Source organism: Lepidochelys olivacea (genome assembly GCF_965140295.1).
Source record: "Lepidochelys olivacea isolate rLepOli2 genome assembly, chromosome: 2".
In the NCBI taxonomy this organism is placed as follows: Eukaryota; Metazoa; Chordata; order Testudines; family Cheloniidae; genus Lepidochelys; species Lepidochelys olivacea.
In genome coordinates, this window is record NC_140412.1 from 25,719,637 (window position 1) to 25,729,407 (window position 9,771).

General features: G+C 41.7%; 1 protein-coding gene across 7 annotated transcripts in view; it reads left to right on the forward strand.

The window, feature by feature from the left end:
• TNFRSF11B (TNF receptor superfamily member 11b) overlaps positions 1-8,991 on the forward strand; it is an 87,354-nt gene extending 78,363 nt beyond the window's left edge. For all 7 annotated transcript variants that reach the window (XM_084618182.1, XM_084618185.1, XM_084618184.1 and 4 more), the window contains 3 exons: positions 2,148-2,342; positions 2,933-3,157; positions 7,881-8,991. In XM_084618182.1, the coding sequence (XP_084474308.1) occupies positions 2,148-2,342; positions 2,933-3,157; positions 7,881-8,269 (809 nt within the window). In that variant the 3' untranslated portion in view covers positions 8,270-8,991. The remainder of the gene's footprint in view (positions 1-2,147; positions 2,343-2,932; positions 3,158-7,880) is intronic.
• Positions 8,992-9,771: the final 780 nt, after the last annotated feature.

Below are 9,771 nucleotides of genomic sequence, written 5' to 3' on the forward strand. Positions count from 1 at the left end.
TTTCCCATTCAGAGGAAGATGCAGAAGAAACTCTGCAACCTACTGGAGTTTCCATGTACTTTGTCCCCTCCTGCAAGTATTTCTGGGAATGAGGACAATCTATCTCCATCTCCCAAAATATGGAGATGCTAATCTCTTTGGAAGGAACAACCTGAAAAAGCAGCATATCTATGGTAGGGGAAAGTCCACCAGAAATTCTCTTAGCAATGGTAGTTGATGCCCAATCATCTGAAATGTGCAGATCTCTGTCAGTTGGACTTTCATATTGTTTATGGCAGCTGTCATTGCATAATATTAGCAGATTAAAAAGGAAAATCTCTATGTAGCCTTCTGTGGTGCATTATTCTGTCACTACCTTTTAGAGGGTTGGCTATTGCAAAATTAATTTCTTTTAAGTAATTGCACAGAATCACTTTTGAAGTTAAGATATGAACAAGGAGAGCTCTTGCTCTCCTGCACATGTTTTTACTCATTATCTAGTGAAAGCAGAAGTTCTGCGTTTGAGTATATATAAATATACTCTTTATTTCTTGGCTACTTGAAAACTCAGAGATTCATATCCTTTTGTTTCTAAGCAAGTCTTAGAAATGTAAAATTGTAGCAAAGGTGGATTTGCTTATTTTTACGCAAACCTCTGTGCATTTAGCTTTTACAGCAAGTACTCCTAAAATACACTAGATGGAGGCATTTTCAAATGCAAATATAGTCCTCAATTCCAGCAAAGAATTGAATAATAGACTATAGACTTCAGAGGGGTAGCCATGTTAGTCTGTATCAGCAAAAACAACGAGGAGTCCTTGTGTTGCCTTAGAGACTAACAAATTTATTTGGGCATAAGTTCTCGTGGGCTATAACCCACTTCATCAGATGCATCATGCCATGCATCTGATGAAGTGGGTTATAACCCACGAAAGCTTATGCCCAAATAAATTTGTTAGTCTCTAAGGTGCCACAAGGACTCCTCGTTGTTTAGACTACCGACTAATAGACTTTAAGGTCAGAAGGGACCGTGTCTTTAAGTGCATCCTTATTTAACGACGCATTTACTCATGTGTTTGACTTTGGGCATATACTTAAGACCATGCTTAAATACTTAGCTGAATAGGAATATACTGCTGAATTGGGGATATATTGTATGAGCTTTGATTTGAACCAGAAATTTCCTTTGATAGACTCTTCACAGTAGCTGCCTGGCTTAAGTTTCATACATTAATTTTCTCCCTTTCAGTCAATGTGGTGCAGTAATGTTCCATGTTGTCTCAGTTCTTTAACTGTGGGACAATAAATATTCTTTATAACAGCAGTTAGGGCAAATACTGTCTATATACTTTTCCTGATCATACATAATTATTAGATATTAGGCAAGTATAGAATAATATAATCAATCCAAGAAAGAAGGGTCAATATGTAATCTTGAATTTACCATGTTACTGAACAACAACTTACTTTTAAAGGCTTTGGAAACTCATTTAGATTATGCAATGGCATAATTTGTTATAACTTTGGAAATTCATATTTGAGAGATTAAAAATATTTATTGGAGAAACTTCCACAAATATGCATATATAAAGGAAGTGAGGAAAGTCACAATGGATGAATGGTTTTAATTTAAAGGCCAATATGTAAACTGTATTCAAATTATAGTACAGAACACACACAAAAAGAAGAACCTGCCTGCAACAGATTTAAAAAAATGGGCTGAATTCTACTCAGTTACAAACAGAGTAATTTATTTTAGTGATTGTCTGCACAGATGTAACGGAGCAGAATTTGGACCAATGTTTTGTGCCCTTTAATTGATTCTCAGAAAAAAATGTATATGGAGGAAAATTGAAGGTCAGACACCTTTTGTAAACATTTGAATAAAGTCAAGTTATCTGGTGCTAATTTACAAATGTATGCAAGGGTGAGAAGCCAGTGTGTTTAAAAATATTATTTAACATACTTTTGTAGCATGAGCATCTGAATTTGAGAGACAAGTTTTCAAAATTATACAAATATCTTCCAAGTGAGTGTTCAAGTAGGAACGAGAAAGCATGAAAATCCGAAGTCATGGTTTATTTTTTGCTATTTTCTTTCCTGGTGCACAAAAACTCACACACAATATGTATCTTTTATAAAAGATAGTGGGTTTTGTTTTTCGAAAGGCACCCCTGAGAGTGACACCATTTGCCAGAGATGTCCAGAAGGATTCTTCTCAAATGAAACTTCATCCAAAGCAGCCTGCCAAAAACACACAAACTGCAGTGCACCAAGTCATAAAATAGCACTGAAGGGCAATGCGATTCATGACAATGTGTGTCATGAAAACACGGACACATCAACTCAAAAATGCGGAATAGGTATGTATAATGCCAAAGTGTAGTGTAAGTATCCCAACAAGCATTATTAAAATGGGATTAGCAATGGCTATGATAAAAATTATTAAAACTGTTAGGGGCTCAGATACTACGGTGATGGGAAAACTTTAAAATCTAGTTACTGTCGATTAGATGATATAGAAGGGGTAAGAAGCATATATTTCATAGCTCTAAAGACCAGTCCCTTATTTTAAACATGGTTTTAAAATAGTTTTTCTTACAATTCTGGACCCTCTATGTTTTGTTAGGGACAAACAATTTCAGAAGAATTCAGACACTTGCTGGGATCATCTTGGCTTATTTCACCAAATCAATTCCCTATCATTGCAGGGGCCTCGGGCGTTGGTGTACCTTGGTCCCTTTTGTTATGTGCTTGTGGCGCACAATAGTTTAACCTCTCCTGAAAGCTGTAATTCTAGTCTATCCAGGTTATTGGGGTCAGTGCAGGAGTAACTGGGTGGGGATTAGTGTGTCCTGTGATGTGCAGGAAATCAGCCTAGATGATCTGCTGGCCCCTTCTAGCCTTCACTTCCAGGACTTAACCTATCTTTTTCTCTCTGATTTGTTTTCAGATGTAACCCTATGCGAGGAAGCACTTTTCAGGTTTGCTGTTCCAGAAAAACTCACCCCTAACTGGCTGAATGTACTAACGGACGGTTTGCCTGGGACAAAGATTAATGCAGAAAATATAGAAAGGATTAAACAAAAACGTAGTTCTCAAGAACAGATGTTCCAACTGTTGAAATTATGGAAGCAGCAAAACAAAGAACAGGATATGGTCAAGAAGATCATTCAAGGTAATTCAGACAGCGTAGCAAACACATTTAGAAGTAACTTTTCAAATAGCACTTTTGTAATCTCCTGGAGCCAAATTCTGCCCTGGGTGGTGGGCACACTGCTCACACTGATGCCAATGGGAACTGTGTAGGTGCAACTGTGTGCAGAATTTAACCCTTTATGTTCAACAGAAAGGACCAAATTCTGCCCAGACTCGCAGTCTATGTGACCCTATTGAGTAATATGTATGGAGTGTAAATCAATTCCCCTTTGGGACCATAAGAGAAGGAAATATTGTGATACTCAGGGTCCATACTGCCCTCATTTACACCGGAGCAAGAACTAAAGAAGTCAATGGGAGCGGGGTGTGTACAGATCAGGGGAAACCAGGCTCACAGTATATGATATAAGTAGGGCCCTATCAAATTCATGGTTGTGAAAAACACATCACGGACTGTGAAATCTGGTCTTTTGTGTGCTTTTACCCTATACTCTACAGATTTCACAGGAGAGACCAGCATTTCTCAAACTGGGGGTCCCGACCCAAAAATGGGTTGTGGGGGAGTTGCAAGGTTATCGTAGTGGGGTCGCGGGATTGCCACCCTTACTTCTGCGCTGCCTTCAGAGCTGGGCGGCCAGAGGGTGGAGGCTGCTGGCCAAGGGTCCAGCTCTGCAGGCAGCAGCGCAGAAGTAAAGGTGGCGATACCCTACCAGGCCACCCTTACTTCTGCGCTGCTGCTGGTGGTGACGCTGCCTTCCAAGCCAGGCTTCTGGCCGCCCAGCTCTGAAGGCAGCGCTACTGTCAGCAGCAGTGCAGAAGTAAGGCTGGCAATACCACAATCCCCCTACAATAACCTTGCAAACCCCCACCCTCTGCCCACTAACCCATTTTGGGTCAGGACCCCCACAGTTACAACACTGTGAAATTTCAGATTTCAATAGCTGAAATCATGACATTTATGATTTTTTAAATCCTACGACCGTGCAATTGACCAAAATGCACCGTGAATCTGATAGGGCCCCAGATATAAGCAAGGCACTATAGGTGCTGGCTTGAGAGACCTATACCCTTTAGATATCCACGAAGAGGAATAGTGTGGGCACTGGCAATTCAAAGTCTCACACGTACCCCTGCAAACATGCTTTTCTCTTCTTGGAAAGAGTATGTCTGTGAGGGGAGGGCTCCTGCCTCATACTGGGAATGAGGGGCGATCAACAGGTTATCTCAAGTGCTTATATACAAATGCACAAAGCCTTGGTAACAAGCAGGGAGAACTGGAGGTCCTGGTGATGTCAAAGAACTATGACGTGATTGGAATAACAGAGACTTGGTGGGATAACTCACATGACTGGAGTACTGTCATGCATGGTTATAAACTGTTCAGGAAGGACAGGCAGGGCAGAAAAGGTGGGGGAGTAGCACTGTATGTAAGGGAGCAGTATGACTGCTCAGAGCTCCGGTACGAAACTGTAGAAAAACCTGAGTGTCTCTGGATTAAGTTTAGAAGTGTGAGCAACAAGAGTGATGTAGTGGTGGGAGTCTGCTATAGACCACCGGACCAGGGGGATGAGGTAGATGAGGCTTTCTTCCGGCAGCTCACGGAAGCTACTAGATCGCATGCCCTGATTCTCATGGGTGACTTTAATTTTCCTGATATCTGCTGGGAGAGCAATACAGCGGTGCATAGACAATCCAGGAAGTTTTTGGAAAGTGTAGGGGACAATTTCCTGGTGCAAGTGCTAGAGGAGCCAACTAGGGGGGGCGCTTTTCTTGACCTGCTGCTCACAAACCGGGTAGAATTAGTGGGGGAAGCAAAAGTGGATGGGAATCTGGGAGGCAGTGACCATGAGTTGGTTGAGTTCAGGATCCTGACGCAGGGAAGAAAGGTAAGCAGCAGGATATGGACCCTGGACTTCAGGAAAGCAGACTTCGACTCCCTCAGGGAACGGATGGCCAAGATCCCCTGGGGGACTAACATGAAGGGGAAAGGAGTCCAGGAGAGCTGGCTGTATTTCAAGGAATCCCTGTTGAGGTTACAGGGACCAACCATCCCGATGAGTCGAAAGAATAGTAAATATGGCAGGCGACCAGCTTGGCTTAATGGTGAAATCCTAGCGGATCTTAAACATAAAAAAGAAGCTTACAAGAAGTGGAAGGTTGGACATATGACCAGGGAAGAGTATAAAAATATTGCTCGGGCATGTAGGAATGATATCAGGAGGGCCAAATCGCACCTGGAGCTGCAGCTAGCAAGAGATGTCAAGAGTAACAAGAAGGGTTTCTTCAGGTATGTTGGCAACAAGAAGAAAGCCAAGGAAAGTGTGGGCCCCTTACTGAATGAGGGAGGTAACCTAGTGACAGAGGATGTGGAAAAAGCTAATGTACTCAATGCTTTTTTTGCCTCTGTCTTCACGAACAAGGTCAGCTCCCAGACTGCTGCGCTGGGCATCACAAAATGGGGAAGAGATGGCCAGCCCTCTGTGGAGATAGAGGTGGTTAGGGACTATTTAGAAAAGCTGGACGTGCACAAGTCCATGGGGCCGGACGAGTTGCATCCGAGAGTGCTGAAGGAATTGGCGGCTGTGATTGCAGAGTCATTGGCCATTATCTTTGAAAACTCGTGGCGAACGGGGGAAGTCCCGGATGACTGGAAAAAGGCTAATGTAGTGCCAATCTTTAAAAAAGGGAAGAAGGAGGATCCAGGGAACTACAGGCCAGTCAGCCTCACCTCAGTCCCTGGAAAAATCATGGAGCAGGTCCTCAAAGAATCAATCCTGAAGCACTTGCATGAGAGGAAAGTGATCAGGAACAGCCAGCATGGATTCACCAAGGGAAGGTCATGCCTGACTAATCTAATCGCCTTTTATGATGAGATTACTGGTTCTGTGGATGAAGGGAAAGCAGTGGATGTATTGTTTCTTGACTTTAGCAAAGCTTTTGACACGGTCTCCCACAGTATTCTTGTCAGCAAATTAAGGAAGTATGGGCTGGATGAATGCACTATAAGGTGGGTAGAAAGCTGGCTAGATTGTCGGGCTCAACGGGTAGTGATCAATGGCTCCATGTCTAGCTGGCAGCCGGTATCAAGTGGAGTACCCCAAGGGTCGGTCCTGGGGCCGGTTTTGTTCAATATCTTCATAAATGATCTGGAGGATGGTGTGGATTGCACTCTCAGCAAATTTGTGGGTGATACTAAACTGGGAGGAGTGGTAGATACGCTGGAGGGGAGGGATAGGATACAGAAGGACCTAGACAAATTGGAGGATTGGGCCAAAAGAAATCTGATGAGGTTCAATAAGGATAAGTGCAGGGTCCTGCACTTAGGATGGAAGAATCCAATGCACCGCTACAGACTAGGGACCGAATGGCTAGGCAGCAGTTCTGTGGAAAAGGACCTAGGGGTGACAGTGGACAAGAAGCTGGATATGAGTCAGCAGTGTGCCCTTGTTGCCAAGAAGGCCAATGGCATTTTGGGATGTATAAGTAGGGGCATAGCGAGCAGATCGAGGGACGTGATCGTTCCCCTCTATTCGACATTGGTGAGGCCTCATCTGGAGTACTGTGTCCAGTTTTGGGCCCCACACTACAAGAAGGATGTGGATAAATTGGAGAGAGTCCAGCGAAGGGCAACAAAAATGATTAGGGGTCTAGAACACATGACTTATGAGGAGAGGCTGAGGGAGCTGGGATTGTTTAGCCTGCAGAAGAGAAGAATGAGGGGGGATTTGATAGCTGCTTTCAACTACCTGAAAGGGGGTTCCAAAGAGGATGGCTCTGGACTGTTCTCAATGGTAGCAGATGACAGAACGAGGAGTAATGGTCTCAAGTTGCAGTGGGGGAGGTTTAGATTGGATATTAGGAAAAACTTTTTCACTAGGAGGGTGGTGAAACACTGGAATGCGTTACCTAGGGAGGTGGTAGAATCTCCTTCCTTAGAGGTTTTTAAGGTCAGGCTTGACAAAGCCCTGGCTGGGATGATTTAACTGGGAATTGGTCCTGCTTCGAGCAAGGGGTTGGACTAGATGACCTTCAGGGGTCCCTTCCAACCCTGATATTCTATGATTCTATGATTCTATGATCCCTACTCATTCCTTCACCTTTCTGCTGAAACGGCCACCATCGGTGTCAAAGGGGAGCTTATGGTGGCAGTTTTTGTGATGTTAACACTTGTTGCTGCAGTTTTCACTGAAAACTACCAAACCCTTTTCACATGAGCCACCATCAGCAACCATCGGATTTGAATGACTTTTGCTCTACAAGGAATGGATTTGAAATGGTGTCCTTGAGAAACTGGTTTTAATCTATGTCTGTTTATATCACTGTAACGTGTCTGTGCTGGAGCTGATGCTATGTTGGAACTGAAGCACCAGTGACAGTTATAGCTACAGTGTCTCGGCATTTCCTGTATATCAGGAGTAAAACATCATGTAGTGCAATGTGAGATACAGAGCCCTGCCTCATGCACTGTACATATGTCAAGATGAGCATTACAAAATTGTAGAAATAAATGTGTGATAGCAAGTATGTGCGTAACTTGGGATTACTTACATGAAGAAAGTTACACACATGCTTAAGTGCTTTCTAAGACTGAGAGTTAAAACAGCAATACTAAAAGGGTTATTTGGAAATAAAACTAGGAAACATTTAGTGGGTACATGTCCTTTTCTGACTTTAGAGTTTGTTTTAAGCCATTATAAAATAGTAAAATGAATCATATGAATGTCCCTCCTTGCTTTTTGTAGGTATTGACCTCTGTGAAAACAGCGTCTTAAAACATCTTAGCCAGGCTAATCTAACCTTTGAACATCTCAACATTCTGATGGTGAATTTACCAGGAAAGAAAGTAAGAAAAGAAGATATTCAGCACACTATGAAGCTGTGCAAACCTACGGAACAAATTCCAAAGCTTCTTAACCTGTGGAGAATAAAAAACACTGATAAAGACACAATTAAGGCCCTAACGCATGGGGTAAAGCATTTGAAAGCTTACCACTTTCCCAGAAAACCTATCCAAAGTCTGAAGAAGGTGGTCAAGTTGCTTCACAGTTTTAAAATGTACCAATTATACCAAAAACTCTTTTTTGAAATGATAGGGAACCAAGTCCAATCAGTAAAAAAACGAGGTGTCTAATTCAAGATATTTTTCCATTCATTCTCCACTATTTCCCCTTAATTACTGTTAGCAGTAATTAACGTAGAACATTGTTCCCCTACATTGTACGTGATTATTTATAGAAATGTATGACTGGAATGGCTCTAAGCTCTCAGAGCTTAGAGCTTTTTTTATTATAAAGTCACTTCTGTAAAAGCTATAATCATTTGATGACATTTAGGTCCTGATCTGCAGCCTTTGGCATCTAAAATCGAAAAGTACCACTGAAGTCATTGAGTGAGCAAAGAATGTTGGACCAGGCCTAATACAGTATTTACTATTTATATTCACTGATATAAAGGTTTTTGTTGTACATATTTATTAACTTAAATGGAAATTATATGAGACTTAAATTTAGAAAGAGAAATTAAATACAAACTATATTTTCAAGATAGACTAAAATGATCAAGTATATTTTTAAGCAGAAATTATGTAGCATTTCCTAAGAGATCCTACTTTCTTTACTTTGTGGATATTTTTAAAATTGTTACTTAGTTTTATGTGTATAAGTTGTGGTATCTTTTGGTAGGTGTTGTTTAATTTATCCAAAGTTTTTAACTCAAATAGTCTGAGAAATATACCATAAATGACCTGAATATTTAAATATTCTGTGAGAAAGTGAATGTATCATATTTAAAAACTGGATGTTCAGATATGATTGTAGGGTCTTATTTTATAAAACAATTAATTTTTTCAGCTTATCTTTTGTCTGTTTATGTGGTTTCTCTCATCGGAAATGGACAAATCTGACAGAGATGTTTTCCTACAGATTTTGCTCCCTGTTTTGAAGACATAGGGCCTGTTTCTCCAGTGCCCCAATATCTTGTGTAGTCACTGATACTTGAACAACACGAATGCAAAGGGATTAGATATCAGTATTCTGGTAGCATTGTGCACTCACTACACAGAGGTCAATGACTATTCAAGGTACGAGGCAGTGGAGAATGAGGCTCATGGTGAGGCTTAAACAGATCTGACACAAGCAGCTATAATCCCATTGAAGCCTGATTTCAATTTGGACCATAGTAATCCTTTCAGAGTTCACAACCTTTGAACAAACCACAGATAAAGAATTCATGAAGGAAGGATGCACTGGCCTCAATGAGCTTGGAATGCCCCATTCCACAATGCCAATGCAAAGGGAAGGGTGAAGATATGGCACCACAACTATGCAGCTTCACAGGCCTAACCCTTGTGAGTAGGGAGTGTGCAAAGGCCCTAGGTGCTATTAAAAGTCCATTTGCTATAACTGTGGCAGCCAATCAGCTTGGGCTATTTCAAGTGAAAGGACTGGAGAGGGTTGCTTGCCTGAGTGCCCCTTTAAACCATCTATAAAAGCCTGAGCGACAAGGTGGGTGAGGTAATATTGCTTATTGGACCAACTTCTGTTGGTTAGCAAGCCACCCAGAGCTCTTCTTCGGATCTCTAATATCCTGGGACCGACACAGCTACAACTACACTGTGTATACAAAGCTTGTTCA